This window comes from Lynx rufus, unplaced genomic scaffold, assembly GCF_022079265.1.
Source record: "Lynx rufus isolate CCGP_SWC_20201006 ecotype Redwood Valley unplaced genomic scaffold, mLynRuf1.p SCAF_16, whole genome shotgun sequence".
In the NCBI taxonomy this organism is placed as follows: domain Eukaryota; kingdom Metazoa; phylum Chordata; class Mammalia; order Carnivora; family Felidae; genus Lynx; species Lynx rufus.
The window spans coordinates 22,479,547-22,500,652 of NW_025814830.1; the positions used below are offsets into that span (position 1 = coordinate 22,479,547).

Here is a 21,106-nt window from a genome sequence, read left to right on the forward strand (position 1 = left end):
ATTATTTTTTTTAGAGAGAGAGCGCATGCAAGTGGGCAAGAGAGGCAGAGAGAGAGACAGAAAGAGAGAATCCTAAGCAGGCTCCCACTCATCACAGAGCTGGACACAGGGCTTGATCTCACAACCCTCAGATCATGACCTGAGTTTAAATCAAGAGTTGGGACACAACTGACTGAGCCACCCAGGAGCCCCTAGAATAAGGCTGTTTAAAAAAAAATGGGGGGGGGGGGAGAGCATCGCAGATAAGTCAAAGGAGAGACTGTATGTAGATATGACAAAAGTCATAAAGTGATGACTCAAATTTGGGAAACAATATAGAGAAAGCAACTTTGGCACCAGTAGCCTAGTAACCATAAAATTAGAAAGTAAGTAGTTAAGAAATTGCTACATGCATGTTGCAAATTCTGTGTTTCATCGCTGCTAGAAAGAGGGGAATAGTTCTTCCTGTGAAACCTTCCCCCAAGCTTCCAACCCCACTGAGCTCTGCCTGCTTTTCTTCTTAATTGTTATTTAAGTTCTAGTTAGTTAACATACAGTGCAATATTGATTTCAGGAGTAGGATTTAGTGATTCATCACTTACATACAACACTCAATGCTCATCACAAGTGCCCTCCTTAATACCTTATCCCCCATCTAGCCCATCCCCCATCCACATCCCTCCATCAGCCCTCAGTTTGTTGTCCATCATTAAGAGTCTCTTATTGTTTGTTTCCCTCTCTCTTTACTCCTCCCCTTCCCATATGTTCATCTGTTTTGTTTCTTAAATTCCATATGAGTGAGGTCATGTGGTATTTGTATTTCTCTGACTGACTTACTTCGCTTAGCATAATACACTCTAGCTCCATCTACATCATTATAAATGGCAAGATTTCATTCTTTTTGATTGCTGAGTAATACTCCAATGTATATATATATACCAAATCTTTACCCATTCATCAATTGATGGACGTCTGGGCTCTTTTCATAGTGTGGCTATTGTTGATAAAGCTGCTATAAACATGGGATACATTTACGCTTTCAAATCTATATTTTTGTATCCTTTGGATATATGTGTACATATGAGTACCTGTGTGTGACATAATTTGAGAAAATTTGCTCCTGACTAGCACAGGTAGGTTCCTCAAAAAGTTAAAAATAGAACTACCTTATGATCCAGCAATTGCACTACTAGGTATTTATCCAAAGGATACAGAAGTGCTGATTTGAAGGGGCACATGTACCCCAATGTTTATAGCAGTGCTATCAACAGTAGCCAAACTATGGAAAGAGCTCAGATATCCATCAACCAATGAATGGATAAAAAAAGATTTGGCAAATATATATATATATATATATATATATATATACACACACACACACACATATATGTATTTATATTTATTTATATTATATATTTATATATATTTATATTTACATAAATATTAGTCATCAAAAAGAATGAAATCTTGCATTTATAGTGATATGGATGGATCTACAGAGTATTATGCTAAGTGAAATAAATCAATCAGAAAAAGACAAATACCATATAATTTCATTCATATGTGGAATTTAAGAAACAAAACAGGTGAACATAGGGAGAAAAAAATAAAGAGAGGCAAACCAGAAAATAGAATCTCAACTATAGAGAGCAAACTTGAGGGTTGCTGGAGGGGAGGTTGGTAAGAGGATGGGTTAAATGGGTGATGGGTATTAAGGAGGGCACTTGTCACTTGTGGTGAGAACTGGGTGTTGTATGTAAGTGACGAATCACTAAATTCTACATCTGAAACTTTAATTAATTAATTAGCTCTGGAACAGCTATCATCTGATTTCCAGCTCTAACGAAGACAAGGGAGGGCGTCTGGGTGGCTCTGTTGGTTAAGCATCTTTGGCTCAGGTCATGATCTCACAGTTATGAGTTCAAGTCTGCATCAAGTGAGCTCAAGCCCCACTTTAGGTGAGTGTGGGCCCCACTTCTCTCTCTCTCTCTCTCTCTCTGCCCCTTGCTTACTTGTGCCCTCTCTCTCTCTCAAAAAAAAAAAAAAAAAAAAAAGACAAGGGAATGTCTTATACCCAAGTTTTAAAAAGAATATATGATAGAAAACTGTTAAATTAATAAGCTTCTCAACTTTAACTTTTTTAAGGGAAATGCATCATGATTTAGTTCCAGTGGTGGATCATTCAGCTTAGCTGCAGGGTATCAGAGTTTTGAGAGAGCCCAGCGTGAGTGCCCCCCACACTCAAGATATGGGCAGATTAGCAATCGGTGACATGAGGAAGCCTGTTGTGTATTTGTGGGAAAATGTATAGCATAGCACCCACTGTCCCATGGAGATGGAGGGAGAAATAGCCAGTGTGGTTACCCAAACTGGGCACCATCTGTGGTCTCACCTTGGAGTTGCGAAGGAGTGCTCTTGCAATGCAGAGCAGCTGCCTCTCCCCCACAGAGAAGTTTCTGCCACTTTCCACAACTTCTGCTTGCAGTCCTTGGGGTAACTTTGAGATCTGTAATATCAGGGAAAATGAGATATAGACTACATAGGCATGTGGGCATGCAGGCCACTGTGGGGTGAGACCTAACTTGACCCCATCAGACCTCCCCTATCACACTTTGTAATACTCCTCATCTCTCTATACTCCAATCGCTGATATTTCTCTTCCTTATCTGTGCCTCTCTCACTCCCATCTCAGGGTCTTTGTATATGCTAGCTCCTGTGCTGGAATGTTCTCTTGAAGATCTGCACCCTACTGCCCCCTCAACATTTGATCTCAGGTCAAATGCCCCATCTTTAAAGGGGCCTAGCTTGGCCATTCCACATAAAAGAGCTGCTCCCTGACTGAAGTAACTGTTGTTACTACCTGAAAGTATCTCATGTGTCCATTTATTTGTTGTGTTTATCTCCCATTGAATGTAAGCACCAGGAGGGCAAACACTTTACCTACCTTGCCTTTGCTGTGTCCCCTGAGCCTAGAACATGCCTGGTTCACTGTTAGTGTCTGAATGCCATCAGACTTTATTTAGGAATCCAAAATCATCTCATCTCCATGAGATTATTTTATCTATGCCCCAAAATGGTAGCATCTGGAATATCATGCGATGAGCCCCAAAGGACCAACAGGCACCGCTGTTGAAGAGGCAGGCTAAAACTAAAAATCGGGTCTTGGAGCTACTTACTGTCATGCTCAGGAATGTCCTCTCCAAGACATCCCATATCTGCTCATCTGTGTAGCGGTCAAAGGGGTCTAGGTTGAATCTGCCATATAAGAAGAGAAGTGTTCCATAACCACATGCAACCATTGAACAGTCTATATAACACTGATATACAAATATTTGCTCAAGTCCCACTTTTACCTCTTTTAAGTATCTACCTAGAAGAAGAATTGCTGGATCATATGGTAATTTTATTTTTAACTTTTGAGGAAATGCCAAATTGTTTTCCACAGAGGCTGTACCATTTTATATTCCCACCAGCAGTGAACGTGAGTTCCAGTTTCTCAACATCCTTGCCAACACTCATTATGTTCCTTTTTCTTTTTTCATTATAGCCATCCCAGTAGGAGTGAAGTGGTATCTCACTGTGGTGGGGTTGATTTTTCTGTCTTTTGCAGTGAAAAAAATCCTAATCGATCATCCAAGCAACATCAGGTTGGGATCTACCTGGACTTTATACCCATTAAAGTTTTCACTTTCATTTGGCATAGGCAACATTATTAATTCTCCTGCGTTATGCAACCACTCAGTCCTGATTAAAACCTATTCTTTTTCTCCAAAATATTTTTTAATGTTTTATTTATTTTTGAGAGAGAGAGAGCACAAGTAGGTGAGGGGCAGAGAGAGGGAGAGAGAGAGAGAGACAGAGAGAGAATCTGAAGCAGGCTCCAGGCTCTGAACTGTCAGCCTGATGCAGGGCTCAACCTCATAAACTCTCAAACTGCGAGATCATGACATGAGCTGAAGTCACATGCTTAACCAACTGAGCCAGCCAGGCACCTCTGATTAAAACCTATTCTTAATCTCTGCTTTATCTGTCCCCAGTTTTGCCAGACACACACATTTTGTGTGTAGGGCTAGATTGTATTAAAGCAGGAGGTAGAATGTCTTATCTGCATGATATTTGATAGTCTCCAAAACATTTTCATAGACAGACTCATTGACACCCTTTCCCCTCAAGGGATGGGTATACCCCTTTGGTTGATGGGGAAATTATGGCTTATCAGTGTTAAATGCTTGTTCAAGGTCACACCACAAGTCAGTCTGAGAGATAGGCTAGAATCAGAGACACTCAGAGATAGATGAAACTGTAATGGATAGAGAACCCAGGTCTCCTCTATTCTAGTTCACACTTCTCCCTGCTGCAAGGGGGGAATATCACTGGCTAAGGCATGATACTACCTGGAGTTATACCTCATCTTTACCATTTACTTGTGTGTCTCCTGAAACAAGTCACTTTTCCTGTCTAAGTTCAGTGTCTTCCCCTATAAAGTAAGGTAACAGTAGTGCCTACCTCATAGGGTTGGGGTGACAGTTAAATGAGACAGAACATTAAAGCATGGGCTAGCACATATAAATGCTCAAAAAAATGCTAATTCATATTTTTATTACACCTATACCAAGGCACAATAGATTTGTCCAGGTTCTAGCTTAACACAGAGATCTATCACTAAATATTATCTCATTCCCCTAACACAACCATTTTAAAGTCCCCTGTTTGTGCACATACTATGCACTCTTCCTAAAAAGTCTTTCTCCCCTTTTTCTTCCAGACAAGCTCCTACTTATCCTTCAAGGCTCTGCTCAAATATCCTTTCCTCTATGGAGCCTTTCTGGATTCACCCAAGTAGGGCTATTTGACCTACTTCTGGGCTCCTTTCACACTTTGTTCATATCTCTGATCTGGTAAATATCCCCTTGTATTATAATCTGTTGGTTCTTATGTCTCTATACCCACCCACCCACCCCATGACTACATTCTGAACTCCTCAGGAGGAGTACAGGCAGTGATCATTCATCCAAGTGTCCTCAGGCCTTAGTACAATGTCTGGACCTAGGAAAGCCTCAGAAAAGGTAAATTAAATGAATGAAAGAAGGGAGGGGGGAGAGAGGAAGGATGGAAGGAAGAAAGCAGGAAAGGGAGGGAGGAAAGGAAGGAGAGGGAAGAAAGAAAGGAATGGGAGGGAGGGAGGGAGGAAGGAAGGAAGGAAGGAAGGAAGGGGACAGAGGAAGGAAGGGGAGGGAGGGATAGAAGGAAGAAATGAAAGGGAGGGAGAGAAGGAAGGAGGCAGAAGGGAGGAAGAAAGCAAGGAGGGGAAGAAAGGGAGGAAGTAATAATGAGTAAATGAATAAATGATTGAACGGAGCTCTAGGGGTCAGTTTATCCTCTTGCCTCTGATAATGCGCCTTAAACATCCCTAAAACATGAGGAATCTAGCTTCACTTTTAATGCATTAGACTTCCTCAATCTCCATGCCTTAATGTTCCAACATAGCTTTAATGTATACTGTTAAGTAGGAGTATGAATCTGGATAAAGTTTAGTCCCAGAGTTGACATCTGAGGAAATAGAAAGGTGAAGAGGCTGAAAGATCCAGTTCCATCTGCTTTGCTGACTGAACTGCCTGGATTCTTGTTCACTTCTCCTCTGCCTGGAATGTGTATCCTGTGAAGAAATGTTCCCTAACATCTAGCCTAAATGGCTCCTTCAGCTTTATCCAGTGGGAGGAGAGAAGAGAATAAACCACATCTAGACATAAAAGAATAAAGTGGTAGCCAAAATGCAAATGCTTAATGGTGAACTAAAATCTGACCAATCCCATCAGTTTTTAAAAAACTAAAAATTATGCCTTTCTTTTGTTTACCACATTATAGTTTACAAAGTGCTCTTGTGTATATCAGGGCTTCATTCAATCTTCAGGAACATTTCAGTGAGTCCCAGTGAGTGGCCCAGCTTGCCAAGAGATCAGAGGCCCCAAAACTGGAGCACTGGGCACCAGCTAACCAAAGACAGGCCAGCCCTGGCATCCTGGTCCTGCCACCCCTCCCAGGACCCCATCCTCTGCTTTACCTGATGGTTCCTGAAAGCAGGACAGGATCTTGAGGGACAACTGAGAACCTGGACCGCAGGTCCTCCAGGGCAATACTGCTGATGTCCACACCATCTATGAGAATCCGGCCTGCTGCAGGCTCCACCAGGCGGAAGAGAGCCACTCCCAAGGAGGACTTCCCTGTTGGGCAAGAAATATGCAGGGGCACTAAAGGCAGTTTCCTGATTTGCACTAGAAGCAGCACAGGCCACACCTGGAGTTCACACCTGACCTGCTTCCCTCCATGGCCCATCCTTTGTCATCCTGAGCCCTGAGAGAGCAGAAGAGGAGTGGAGTCTCTGCTCCAACTAGTGCCCCAAACCATGAGCAGATTTCTTACAGCTTAGATCAGAGGGCACAACTGGAGCCCCTGGGTATATCCAGCCATTCATATATTCTGTTTCACACACACAGTGCTACTGTTATTTTCTAAATTTTTGCCAGCATTTAAAAAATCCAAAGATCCTATGTACAAAATTTCTTTTTTTTTTTCCTATGTACAAAATTTCAAATAGCATGCTCTTCTTGAATCCTAGAACTGGCAACACTAGTCCCACATCCTCCCACATAACAAGCAGCAGGAGCTAAGTGCGGCTGCTTCCTTGAGAGAGAACAGTGCTCTCCAGTTCAACATTCTGCCCTCCTCACCTTTCTTCATCACATCCTAGACCCATAGTAGCTTCTCTACGTCAGACTGCAGCCCTCTCAGGCCAATTGCAGGCAAGAAGTAGAAAGGGAAGGACACACCAAAGAACACAGGTAGAAGCTCTTCACCTAGCAGGAGTGCAAGGCCTGCAGGGGGCCTGAGGAAGTGGAGACCCATGAAGGTTCTTGTCTTCCTAGAGGTCTACCTGGAGGAGGCAGCTCCTAGGCACACAAGAGTGGGGCAAGAATCAAGTCTGAGGAGCGTCTTTGAACAATGTAAAAAAGAAGGGAGCTACACTTAGACCAGACCTCCCAAAAGTAATAAGAGAGGAAGGGAGGGAAAGAAGTCATAATGGAGAGGACAAAGAAGGAGGCTGATAAGAGAGGTCTAGGAATGGTAAGAAGGAAGGAGAAGCAGGACCCGGACTTCACTCCTGGACCTGCTCTTCGCCCGAACAGAGCCCTGTAATGCCCCTTGCTTGAAACACTCCTCCCCTGCACCCTATCCATCCTTCCTGGCTCAGCTAAAATGCTGGCCTCAGAGCCCAGGCCACTGTAGCTCACCAGAGCTCAGCCCCATTACTCTGTTAATGGCACCCTTTAACTTCCTCCATGACATTCATCACAATCTGTAATTACCTTATTTATTTCCTAATTTGATGACTTAACACCTATCTTTTCCAGTGGAAAAGCAGGACTTTTTCCATGATAGCAGGACCTTGGGTTCTGTTTACTAGTGCATGGTATAAAGTGAGGGCCCAATAAACATCTGTGGGGTCACTGAGTAAACACATGCCTGGAAATAGGTCCAACACCCACAGGTCAAAGTTGAGGACAGGGGGTGCCCCAGGACATGCCACTCACCAGAGCCTGTCCTTCCCACGATGCCCACCACTTCTTGGCCATGAATTGTCAGGTTGATGCCATTAAGGATAATGGGTGTGTTGTCTCTGTATTTCATCTGATAATCCTGGAATGTGATTTCTCCATGCTGTGGCCACCCAGGGGGACAGCTCATGCCTTCTATGTGCAAAGGAGCCTCAGGGACACACATCTCATTTTTGAAGAAAGAAAAAGAAATAAATAGTTATCATTAATCTCTGCCTATCTCCTGCTGACCCACTGGCTTCCAGCTGTTGGGTGTGTAACCCACCCCAGCCTGGCTCACACTGGGCTCAAGCCACCAGCTGTGTAATCGCAGGAGCACCCCAAGAGGAACATCCTGCTCCACTTACCTGACATGCACATAATTTTAACCCCAAAAAGTGAGAGACCATTTGGCTAGCCCCCCTGTTATGAACATAGAGAACTTATTCTAATTTATTATGTGAGGCTCTAAAGAAATAGAATCTAGAACAATAAAGGCAGCAGAGCTAACTGACCCCTTTGGGGCATGTTTTATAGCTCAGCGGCCTTGTGCAGACTTATGCTCCCTCTATCCTTATCAATGAGGTAGGTAATTTTAAATGCATTTCACACACAAGGAAATAGAGGCTCAAATGGGTTAAATGACTTATTTAAGATCATAGAGCTTATGAACTCAGACCAGGACTGCCTGACTTCAAGCTCATAACTGAATCAAGCACAGCTGGGTATGTCCTGAGGCCTGAATGATGGAAAAGAAGCACAATCCACAAGTCACAGCCCTTCACCACAGGTGCTATGTACAATAGCATCCCTTCATGTTAAATCAAAGTTCTATGATTCACAAATTCTGCTCCTATTAACAGGGGCTGGAGAACTGGTTTTAAAGGCTCTGCCAGTCCCCGGCTGTGCAATCTTAAGCAAGATGCTGAGCCTGGCCAAGCCTCAGTTTCCTCTTCCAGGGGGATGATAATTCAATCAACCTTATAAAAGTGTTTTGTGGTTCCATGAGATAATCTATATATAAAAATATTGAGCCTTTACTGTGAGCCAGGCACTGTACTAAGTGCTTTACATATTGTGTTATTTAATCTTTGTAATAACCCAATGAAGTAGATACAGTGACCTGTCCCCAGTTTACACGGCTGACTCAAGTGGCAAAGCTTGGACTTGAACCCAGGTGATCTGGCTCTAAAACCTGTGTTCTTAACTACTCTAACACAAATAGAAGCAATAATAATAATAGTAATACCAATTATTATTGACATTATTATTGTTTTTATACTTGGACAAAACTCTCATTTCTAAAAAGGGCAGATTATTCTCTCTACATCCAGGAAAGCTGTGGGGGATGTGATGAAAATGGGCCATAGAGCATGGAAGGGTTTCTAAGAAATGACATCCACAGGTCCAGGGAAGATGGGGAGGGGCTGCAATTGCCTCTTGAAAAAGTCTCAGGACCCCTGGGGTGCTGGAGCTTGCAGAGGCCATGGAAGCTGAGCCCCAGACATGGGTGTGAAAACTTCCTGAGCTCCCCACACCGAACCCAGACCTGCATCCCACCTCCATGTACTGCAGCATCCTCTCTGCGGAAGTGAAGTACGCCTCTGTCTCTGAACCAACCCGGGCAGTGGCCTGGAAGTTGGATGCCAGCTGGAGTGAAGGAGAAGCATCAGGTCAAGAAACTGACAGGGGTGTGCTTAGGATTTCAATGCCCCTAAAAAGCACTCATCACCACCCCTCCTGAGTGACTTCTCAAACTAAGACAATTTCCTTACAAGAGTGGAGCAGATACCTTTGGTGCCCCCCAAGCCCACTTCTGAGGTTAGCTGCGTGATGGCGTGCAGTTCTGGGCAAGACACCACTGACACTATCCCACCTCAAGTACCCTTTGTGTGTATTTCTGCTTCCTGCTCAAAACCTTCACTCACACCACAGGAGCCCCTTCTGTCCATGCACAGTTGCAGCCCCAAAACACAGGGGAGTGAAAGTGCTGTGGGCAAACCCTCAACTAATGGGGAAAGGAGCCAGTAAATGAAGGCTCCTGTCCCTCAGTCTCTGGGGGACAATCCAGGGAGCATCCTATTTGCTTCTCAGAAGGTGCCAGTAGAGTTGAGAGGTGGTGACCCAGAAACAGCAATCTCAATGACACTTGCCCATAACAGAGTTTCTCCTTCCCTGCCTCTCTCTCTCCTGCTCCCTCAGTCATGTTTCTTAGGAGCACATCTCAAATAATCTGCCTACACCCAAGTCCTTGTTTCTGGGCTTGCCTTTAAGGAGTCTCAGGGATGCTCAGGAATTGGAGGCACCAGAGATGAGGACAACTGAGGCCCAAAAGGGGAAATAACATACACAGAATCACCTGGAACCTGGAGGTAGAGCTGAGATGGGGAACCCAATCTTCATACTCCCCATCCCCCTGGTCCAAGATGTGGGCAAACAGGCCATGAAGAAAGTGCTGGACAATAAGTTCACTATGAATTCATTCAGCACACTCCCTGAGGGCTCTATGCCATGTGCCAAGCCAGGATCTGTGCCCCAAACTGCAACAGACCCAGGCCCTGCCCTCAAGGAGCTCCCAGTCAGGTGGGGAGACAGATGGGTCAACAGAGAATGCCAGCACAAGTGGATGTACTTCACCCTGGGAGGCACTATGGGGAGCCATTAAGGACCCCCCCAGACAAGGTCCCCCCAGACAAGGGCCACAGGGAAGTCTTCCTGCAGCAGTTGGCACAGGAGTTTCATTTTAAGGAGAGGTGGGATTTAGCAGGTTAAAAATGGGTGGAGAAGGGCACTCCATAGAGAGCGGACAAAGTCCTGAAAATAGTAAGTAGCAGGATATATTCAAGGCCTTGCATGCCATTCGGCTATGACTGGAACAAAGAGTATGGGAAAGGGAAGGAAAGCCCTTTAGAAGTCAGAGAAGGTGGATGCCATAATGAAATGACACTGACAGTTGGAAAGGAGTCCAAGGAGACTGCCTTTCCTCCAGTCAGTGTATCAGACATGGCTGGTTGCCTTGTTAGTAGCCGGTCCCTTTTTTCTTTCTTGCTAGCACAACCTCCATTATGCTCAGGCATCTGGCAGCCTGGTGCTCCAGGGAGACTTGGTTAACTCCATTCCTCTTGTCACTGATAGGTTTAAGGTGTGAGCCATGCTACAATTCTGGCCAATGAAGCATGAGGAAGAGTCAGATGGGAGTATTCTGGGAAGCTGCTCCTTGTTCTTAAAACAGGGCACATGAAAAAAGTTCTCTCCTTTCTAACTTTTGGTGGTTATTTGGTGAGGATATGTTGCTTGGGGCTGCAGCAGCCATTTTGTGACCTTGAATAGACAATCCTGAGGATGAAGCCAGGATGTGGATGCCAGGGCAAAAAGATAGAATGCTCATGGATTCATGCTAGGTCACTAAATTAACAAAGAAGAGCTTACCCCAGCCTTCTGGATACATCACATAATAAGCCTCCAAACTGCCAAGGCCATTTTGAACTGGTTCTAGCATTTGCTGGCTGGAGGCCAGGAGCATCTCAATTATTTACAGTTCTTAAGGTTGCAAAGCAACATGGTGTGTGATTCCTGCTACCCAAAGCTTGAACATAATTTCATCGAGAGTGCATGCAGAAGTCAGCAAGGCACCAGTGTGGCCAGAGGAAAGATGTATGCTGGGGTCACAGGGCCAGATTTGAGGGGCCTGAGGGCACGGCCCATAGCTTAGGTTTAGCATAAGGAGACAGGGAATCTCTGAGGGCTCTAAACAAGACAGTGACATCAGGAAAACTGTAACTAAAGGTCACTCTGGTGAGATGTAGGAGGTAGACAGGAGGGGCTTCAAGGGGAGGAGAGGAGGCTTCGAGGTTGCTACCTAGGATAGAGATGAGACACTTGAACAGGACAGCAGACGTGGAGAAGAAAAAATAAATCCAGGGCCATTTTGAAGCAGTCAGGCCTCCAGCAGAACTCCTAACTAGTTTCCTGTGATGGAACAAGCTGGGGAGACCTTTGAGAGGTGCCTCATGTGCACAGTGCACCCTGGGAGAGATGAGACCCTGCCCCTCTTGCCTGGGCCAGCACACGATAACATTGCCCCAAGCTTTGCCCCCCTGGCCCATGTCATATAGGAACCAGGAGGGATATCTGGCCTTGGTGACTCCAGATCCCCTTTGACACCAGTGTGGTACCTCTCCCTGAGTTTTGGAAGGTTTGGGGGCAACTCTGCACTGGCACATGCATGTGTGTGTGTGTGTGTGTGTGTGTGCGCGCACATGCGCATATGTGTGTTTGTCAGAGAGAGGAAGACAGAGAGGAGAGGAGTGTGACCCACTAGGGACAAACCTATCTCTCACCAGCTGTGGGAACCAGGGCAAGTTACGGAACTCTGAAGTTCTGACTTCCTACCTGTAAGTGAGGAACAATAACAGCTAACATTTACTGAGCATTTATTCTGGGCCAAGCACTGTTCTAGGTGTTCAACATGCATTAATCCTCATGTTCATACATGTCTCACAAATCTGTAATTTTGGAACTTGTATTATCTCCTTTTTACAAAATGAAGAACTCCAGGTACAAGGAGGGTAAGAGGCTTCCCCAAAGCTAATAATGGGCAGAGCCTGGCTTGAACCCACATTCCAAAGCACACAATCTTAACCATTTTTCTATAGCTCGTGGAATGTAGTAAGAATTCAATGCAAGAAAGTGCAACAAGCACCTAGCAAAGTGCTAGCTCAGTGCAAGTGTCCAGTACATTCCATGTTGTTGCACTGGTAAGCTGTCTGCAAGTGTGAGCACGGCACAGCCACCTGCATGGCCTGGGTGCCTGCAGAAGGCTCCACACACACAGGCATGGCTGTGCATGTACAGGACTGCATATTTATGCAAATATATACCTGCTGCAGGGGCTCAACAAGGAGCAAGATGGAGCCCCTTGGCATACCCAAAAGATGCCTCACCATTGGGACACGTGAGACCCAAAGCCAGTTAGAGAGAAAGCCACATGACCATAGAGAAGGCAGTTAATGAGCATCCCTCGGGGAGCTGGAACTGTGTAACCAGTGTTCCCCCAGGCGGCTGCAAAGCCAGCCTCTGGCCTCACAGCCCTTGTGGCTAGCCCTTCCACTGGACTGACCCTGCAGACATGAACTTGGCCAGCTAGACCCTCTCATGCCCCAGTGTAGTGGACGTGGAGGAACTCAGGCCAGGAGCTTTGCAGGCTGCTACAGCAGAATCCCCTAGAGAATCTGCTTTTAAAATTAGATTCCGAGACCCTACCCACCCAGGACCTGACTCTGAAAACCCAAGGCTGTGCTCTAGAGCATGGTCCTCCTGTCAGTTGTACCAGTGCCCAGGCCGAACATTCCTGCAAGGCTGGGGAAAAGTGTTCTGCTTCAAGTCCTGTGCACTTTAAAGTCTGAGAAGATCTGTTTCAGGGGAGGGACTGGATGACTCCTTAGATAACTGAAGGAAGCCTGATAGCTAACTCAACGAATGATAGTAAAGTGAAAACATACCAGACAGCAAATAACAGGTCCTGGTTCTTACCCTGGCTCTACTTCTTTATTTTTTAATGTTTATTTATTTTTGAGAGAGAGAAAGAGAAACAGAGAAACAGACAGACAGAGACAGAGCACAAGCAGGGGAGGGGCAGAAAGAGAGAGAGGGAGACACAGAATCTGAAGCAGGCTCCAGGCTTTGAGCTGTCAGCACAGAGCCCGACGCAGGGCTTGAACACAGGAACCATGAGATCATGAACTGAGCCAAAGTCAGATGTTCAACTGCCTGAGCCACCCAGGTGCCCCATTCTGGCTCTACTTCTAGTGCTCTATACATTCAGACAAATATTTCCCTTTCTGGGCTTCAATGTCCCCATCTGCACAATAAGAGGGTTGGACTGGACTGCCTGCGGGCTCCATTCAATCCCAATACTCTAAGATTCCATTAAATAGCTTTAAATATAGACTTCCCAGTTCAGAGGTGACAGGAAAACAGGAAAGCAGAAGATTCAGAAGGCCAAGCACACAACTCATAAAGCCACAAATGGCCAAACCCAAGGTGTTATCAAAGTCCCATGAACCCCTGAGTCTGTCCACAGGCCACAAGCCAAAACCACACTATCTGAGAGTCCCTCCCTCACCTGCAGGATGAGGCTGATAGCCATAGCTTTATAGGAATATGGGGCAGAGGAAATTCCAAAAGCCACAAACAAGGCCACAGTCAAGGTCAGCAGGTTGGTCATGGTCTCCAGCCTCAGTGCCATCCATCTCGAGGAAGACAGGAACATCAGCATGTAGTTATTCTGTATATCACTCAGCCTCTTAAACCTGAGAAAGAAAGGACAACCTGAAAACAACATGTGTTTGTCTAACCCAGAGTTTCCTGGGAGTGGACACTGGTTGCTTCCTCCAGCATCTGGCTCCCCACTCCACCCAAGGAACCTGAATTATCTTTGGGGGGCCTTCTCCCTGCCCCTTTCTCGGTCATGGAGTTGACCTGACCCCAGATCTAGGAGTAGGCTCTGACTGACTTATCAGCCCAGGCTCTTCCCTAGGCCTTGATCATCAGTTAGGGGAAGTTCCCTACCCAGGACAATAAGAGTGAATAAATGTCAGGATCTACTCATGAGTGAGGGGAAGCAAACCCTTCCAAGTATCTATCCACCTTGGAGAAGGGGCTGTGTCTGTCTTATTCACTACCATCTTCCCTGTGGCTCTGAGCACCCAGTGGGTGAATGAATGCATCATTTGAAGATGCCCTCAATCCCAGCACCTGCACAGTCCTTGAGTGCTCTCTAGTCCCACTGAGAGACTTGGTTCCATGGTTCATCCATTATTCCAATTAACCAGACATACACTGTCTCCCACACTCAAATCTTACCAGGCTTCGAACCCATTTCAGATGGCTCAATGCCACCTCTTTCCCCCTTGAAGTCTTTTTTTTTTCTAAGTTTATTTATTTATTTTGAGAGAGAGAGGCAGAGAAAGAGAGGGAGAGAGAGAATCCCAAGCAGGCTCCACACTGTCAGTGCAGAGACTGACGTGGGGCTCAATCCCACAAACCATGAGATCATGACCTGAGTTGAGATCAAGAGTCAGAAGCTTAGCCTACTGAACTACCCAGGCATCCCCTCTTTTTTTAAAGTTCCCCCTGAACCCTTATGGACTTTTATCTGCTTTTCTCCTATGTTATTAGTCATTTTTAACCCTGTATTATTACAAAAATGTGTGTATGTGTCTCCTGTCTTCCACCAGACTGTGAGCCTCTTATAGTTCAAGGCAGATCATGTGTGATTGATCTTTACAAATGGGTAAGTTCATATGATACAATTAAGGCTCAACATCGATCATAGGGTGTTTTTGTTTGTATCAACAAGCATTTAGAATACAAACCTATAGTTATGAATAGTGAAGGAAATTCTGTTATTTAGAAAGCTATTGCTTCGTGTATTTTATTAAAATTAGATACCTGTTTGGAAGTGAAAGAAAAAGAACAATGCAAGAAGTGCTGACCCAGCAACACTTCTTACTATTAATTATATTAATATGTGTATGCAATATCTACAGGTCTTTAAGGTTTACAAATATTTCCTGCATCACTTATATTTCTTATTCCTATATGCATCATCTTATAGATGAGGTCTTGGAAGCTCAGAAATAAATGGAATAAAATAATGTGAAGAGAACACTATTTCCAGATCCTCTGTTCGCCACCTTCCTGCTTCCCACAGTCCCCACTGCCCCATCATCCTCAGATGACAGCACAGGACTCACTTGCTGATGAAGTCTTCAGTTTTTCCATAGACATGGATGGAGCTCAGGCCCTGCAGAGCAGTGAGGATATGGGAGAGCAGAGGGGAGCGGCTATAGTTCTCCAGTCTCTTGAACATGTTGATGGCCATCTTAAACTTCCTGCATCAAGAATGAGAGTGAGTGACCTGGGCAGTCCTCCTCAGGGACCAACCAGTTCTACATACCAGCCTGGTATCCCAAGTCACAGACCCAGCTCACAAGCACAAAGAACCCACTTACATATAATAAATAAGGCAAACAGTAACTAAAATGATTCCCATCAGCAGGATATATGGAGACAGCACACTGACAACCAACAAGATGGCGACCACCATCAAAAACAGGACTAAGAATTCTTCAGCAACAACGGGCAATAACTGGTCCAGCTGATCCAAGTCCCCTGCAAAGCAGTTCAGGAGTCGGCCTGTTGGGGTTGTGTCAAAGAAGCTCATGGGGCAGCATAAAACCTGTAGTGACAAAAACAACCCAGATCAAGAGATAGTTCTGGAACTTGATGAAGATGTCAGTTATACTCAGCCCTGAAGAGATGCAGGATACAGCCTAAAGGGTGTGCAAGGGAGGCAGTTTAGAGCAATGGCTAAAAGCATGAGCTCCATAGTCAATCTGCCTGGGTTCCAGTGTTAGCAAACTCCTCCACCTACTGCTGTGTGACTTTGGGCAAGTTACTAAACCCCTCTGAGTCTCAATGTCCTCATTTGTAAAATGGGGATGATAACAACACTTTACTGAGTTATGGTGAAGATTGCACAAGTCTGCAAATAGACTAAAAACACCTCTGAGATATGCAGCTTAAAAGGGTGAGCTTTATAATTACATGAATTATATATTAATAAACCTGTTATGAGAGGAAGGAAGGAAAGGATTGAAGGAAGGGAGGAGGGAGGGAGAGGGAGGAAGAAGTAACACACTAAAAGTCTCAGAACAGTTTCTGCATCCTAATTAGCATTCCATTAATACCAGCACTTATTATTTTCTACAAATGGGACCATTTTCATCAGAATTACCGAAGATTAGTAGCAGCAATACTACTGCGATTGCACATGACTTGTTGTCTTGGGTAGAATTTAAGCATGACTGCCCTTTCTTGAAGATGGTGTCCTAACTTGGTCTCTAAAAGCAGTGGACATGAGGGCCTTTGGAGATCAAAGAACATTTCGTACTGGAAGGGCTCTAGCAAAAGCATCTAGTTCATGTCCTCATTTTACGGATGAGAAAACTGAAGCCCAGAGAAGGGAAGGTTGCTCAGCAATTTGCTCAAGGTCACCCAAGTAGTTAATGGCAAAACCATAACCAGACCTCCCAAGGCTCCCCAACCACCCTGCCCCAGCACAGCCACACTCTTTACAGAAGGCATTTCTTAAAGGTTTGTGGCACTGAGCAACTGACCAACTGACCACTTCATTTCCCCATGTATTTCTCAAGCTGTAACACAAGAACAAAACATAAATAGAAGTTAATCCTATCTATTAAGGCCAAAAGTAAAGGAAGGAATAAAAGGAGGAGGGAGGGAGAAGGAAAGTGCATTTTGACTATTAATAAATAATAATTATTTGCATCATAAAATTTCCCAGAAATGCTCTGCTTCTCTTCAACCCCTAATTTAAGCTGGCTGAATGTGACTCACCCTTCAGGTCACAGCAGAGAGGTCCCTTCCTCCAAGAAGGCTGCTTGGACTCCATCCTTCCCTCCATCACCTACATGCTGGGGTTAGGTTCTTAGGACTCCATGGGCTCCCACCCAGTAGGTAATTTTACATACTATGTTACAACAAGCCTATTTTCTCATCAGTCTCCCTCAGTAGACTATAAGGCCATGATGGTCTGAACCATACCTGAATTGTTCATTCACCACTGTAAGCCCAATGCCCACCATAGAACCTGCACATAGTAACATCTGGTGAGGGGGAGAGCAATGATATTTCCAAGAGGCAGTTTGGTATTTTAACCATAATACATTCTCATCAGGACACACAAGGATGTCAGACTTCTTGTATGTAAAATAAGGATAATAGTACCACTTGAAAAGGAACTTGGGACAATTATAAGCAACACTATATGTGACAATATTCAGCCAACAGAGGCCAACATTGGTGTGCCTGGCCCTCCAGCAAGGGACACTACCTTTTAGAATCACACTGCTGACAGCAGGATAGTTTCCAGGCACCCAGCTCATTCTGTGGCTTGCTCCCACCCACCCAGTGGCCCAGCGTGCACTTGCAACTATATTCTGCAAAGGGAAAAACTATGGAGACAGTAAAAAAAGATCAGTGGTTGTTAGGATTTGAGGGGAAAGGAGGGATGAGTGGTACAGCACAGAAGATTTTTACAGCATGAAACTGTTCTGTATGATGCTTCATGGCAGATACATGTCAGTATATATTTGTCCAAGTCTATAGAATGTACAGAATAAAGAAGACTTTAGATAAACCATGGACTGATGATGATGATGATGATGATAATGTATTGATAGTAGCTCATCAATTGTAACAAACATCCTGCTCTAATGCAAGATGTTAATAACAGAAGAAACTGGGAGATTAGTAAGGGGCATATGAGAACTCTGTACTTTCCACTTAATTTTTCTTAAACCAAAATCTTCTCCAAAAAATGAAGTCTAGTAATTAAAAAAAGAAAGAAAAGCAGGAAAGGCTAGGGCTCAGCCTGCAACAGCAGCCAATACCCAAGCCCATACCTTGCTAAGGAGTTTGCTGTGCAGGGCGGTGGATGCTTTCCTCGTGAGTTTGGTGAAGGCCTTCGAGAAGCAGAGACCCGTGCAGATTAGCAACAGCACACTGAGGCCATACACCAGGTGGTAAATTGGCAGCTGAGGGTTGTCCAGTATGTCGCCTGGGTCTGCTGTTGTTCCATTGCTCTCTTGGCTGCTATTGGTCTTCAAAAGAGAACAGAGTGTGGTTTGATAAGACATATAGTTGGTCTTGTGCCCAGTTCCTGGCACAGAGCTCCTAAAATCCCTGTAATTCCCTAAGTGATAGGGGTGCTGGGAGCATCTTTTGTTCTAATATTTGGACGTTGACTCTGATTCCTGACACAAAATCTTCTAAGACCCTTGGAGTCTCTGGAGCAATCTCTAATTGCTTTTTGTAGCTAGTGTGTCTTTTCGTAGCCAGTGAGATGTCTGGTGTGAGGAGGGGGCTAGATAGCGTCAGGATGGAGAACGGGTCACCAGAAAGACCGAGCCATTACTAGAAGCTTAGAACTTTCAACCCCACCCCACCCCACCCTCCATCTGGCTGGGGAGAGGAGCTGAAGGTTGAATTAATAATTGATCATGCCTATAAGATGAAGCCACCATAAAAATCCCTAAAGTACAGGGTCTAGAGAGCTTCTGGGTTGGTGAATACATTCACATGACATGAGGGTTGTGCACCCCTACTCCACAGGAACAGAAGCTCCTGTACCTGGAGCCCTTCTAGATCTCACCCTATGTACTGTTTCATCTGGCCAATCATCTCTATCCTTTATTATGTCCCTTATAATAAACTGGTAAAAGTATTCCCTGAGTTCTGTCAGCCATTCTAGTAGATGATCAAATCCAAAAAGGAGGTCATGAGAACCCCCAGTTGACACCTGGTCTGCCAGAACTATAGGAGGTCTAGACTCGTGATTGGCATCTGAAGCAGGGACAAGCTTGTGGGACTGAGTGCTTAACCTGGGGAGTCTGCACTAACTCCAGGTGGTGTCAGACTGACTTGAATTGTAGGACACACAGATGTTGTCCAGAGCATTAGAGAGTTGGTTGCTTTCAGAAAAAAACTGCACAACAGATATCAGAAGCATTGTGTGGGAATAGAGCAAAATAGTGAGTTTTCTTTCTTTGGGGAGGCGGATCATCTGAATCAGGCACCCGCAAGGCTGCCAGGGTAGAAAAGGCTTGATAAATTCACTCTATGGTGATTAGGAATTTGTGCTATATTGGGGCGCCTGGGTGGCTCAGTCGGTTGAGCAGCAGACTCTTGATTTCAGCTCAGCTCATGATCTCCTGGCTCATGAGTTCTAGCCCCACATTGGCTCACTGCTGTCAGCCTGTCAACGCAGAGCCTACTTCTGATCCTCTGCCCCCCACCTCTCTCTCTGCCCCTCTACTGCTCCCACTCAAATATAAATAAATCTCCTTCTCAAAAATAAATAAACATTTCAAAAAGAATATTTTTAAAAAGTTAACCAAGTACTCCTTTGGGTAAACATGGCTTGGAATCAAGAACCAAGTTCAAGTCCCAGCAGGGGACTTCACATCCCAGGGAAGGTTCTTTTTCACACTATCCTATAAAATGGAGACAGAACCCACCTCCGAATGTGGTTGGGAAGATGAATGAATTAAGCAGGCACATAATGGCTGAGAACTGCAGGTCTCTCAACACAAAATAATTCCAACCAAACCCCTGTGCTAAGAGACTTGACCAAACTTCAGCGTGGCTTCTAGCGGCTTAAGGCATGTCCCTAGGAGGACCCCAGCCCCTGCCCCCCATCAAAATGCCTGCCTGTGGAATCTCAACCACCACCAGGAAAAGTTACCATTTGTTCTAGCCAACACCTGACAGCATGCCCCTGACCTCCCTTTCTCGGAGCCCTCACTAAAAAGTGCTTACAGCTGTGAATACATAGCTCTTACAACTCAGAGCATCTCTCCCAAGGACCTGGGAACCATGTCTTTAAAATGTAATCACCATGAAGGATAGGGCCTCTGTCTCCTAGTCCCTGTGGGAGATTAGTCCTAACTTTGATAACTGCCAGCTAATGGACACAGCTGACCTCATCACATTCACACTCACCAACCCTGGATAAATTTCACTCCTCTGCCTCTATTCAGTCCCCACATTCATTCTCCCTTTAAAACACCCAAATCACCTGTGCACAAATCGGATGACTTTCAGCTCTTTCCCCTGCCATTAGTAGTGACTGAGTAAAATGTGTTTTCCCTGCTTTCACTAACATCAGCTGTGTTTAACTGTGATGTGTCCTCCCAGCCCCCAACAAGGAGTCCAGAGGCACATTTTAAATAAAGCAGAATGAGAAGGCAAAAGGGCTATCAAAGGAAAGATCACTCCATGGTATGTAAAGCATTCTTGAGGACCTGTCTGGGGACATAAACCTCTTGGTTTTGTCCTGACGAGACTGCACTGGTGACCGCTCATTCTATGAACACTGGGGGTCAGAGCTGGGAGGGAAGCCCCACGTCTGGCTCTCAGAGGCCCTCTCTAGAGCTTTTTCATTTGTCAACTTGGCAATGGCAGGCTTCAGGCTTGCCATGGGGTTCCCTAACCCATGCTCTGACCCTCATGGGGCCCAAGGAGTGGTGCCCCACTCCATATCAGCCCACAGAAACACACCCCACTCCCACCATGACACTTACCCCTGAGCCCTGCTGCAACCAATAGCTCAGCCACCAGAAGTTGAAGACTGTGAGGAAGACAATCCCCATCATGAGAAAGACAACAATGGCAGAGGCCATGTAACCTGGAGAGACAGGAAAGGGGTAACACACAGGTGCCATAAAAAGGTGAAGGATAATGGTTGACAAAGTTGCTCAGCCATCCCAATCCCTTGGATCTCCTTGACCCCCATCCACCTTGGACACCTTGGAGGACTTCCAAGGTTAGGAAGCCCAGTAGTCAAGTCCTGACTCTACTACTTACAGGCTATGTTAGCCTGAGCAAAGTACCAAAAGTCATTCCACTGTTTTACCTATGAAATTGTGATGGTAGTCATACTAGCCGCATGG

At 45.1% G+C, this 21,106-nt stretch overlaps 1 protein-coding gene across 3 annotated transcripts in view; it reads right to left on the minus strand.

Moving 5' to 3' along the window:
* The window catches only part of ABCC11 (ATP binding cassette subfamily C member 11), a 60,002-nt gene that overhangs the window by 2,155 nt on the left and 36,741 nt on the right, over positions 1 to 21,106 (minus strand). For 2 of the 3 annotated variants that reach the window (XM_047078357.1, XM_047078358.1), the window contains exons 18-27: positions 20,738 to 20,841; positions 18,059 to 18,256; positions 15,587 to 15,813; positions 15,329 to 15,466; positions 13,696 to 13,882; positions 9,132 to 9,221; positions 7,569 to 7,758; positions 6,041 to 6,200; positions 3,156 to 3,234; positions 2,372 to 2,485 (exon numbers count right to left, since the gene is read on the minus strand). In XM_047078357.1, the coding sequence (XP_046934313.1) occupies positions 2,372 to 2,485; positions 3,156 to 3,234; positions 6,041 to 6,200; positions 7,569 to 7,758; positions 9,132 to 9,221; positions 13,696 to 13,882; positions 15,329 to 15,466; positions 15,587 to 15,813; positions 18,059 to 18,256; positions 20,738 to 20,841 (1,487 nt within the window). The remainder of the gene's footprint in view (positions 1 to 2,371; positions 2,486 to 3,155; positions 3,235 to 6,040; positions 6,201 to 7,568; positions 7,759 to 9,131; positions 9,222 to 13,695; positions 13,883 to 15,328; positions 15,467 to 15,586; positions 15,814 to 18,058; positions 18,257 to 20,737; positions 20,842 to 21,106) is intronic. The other variant, XM_047078359.1, reaches the window with a different exon arrangement.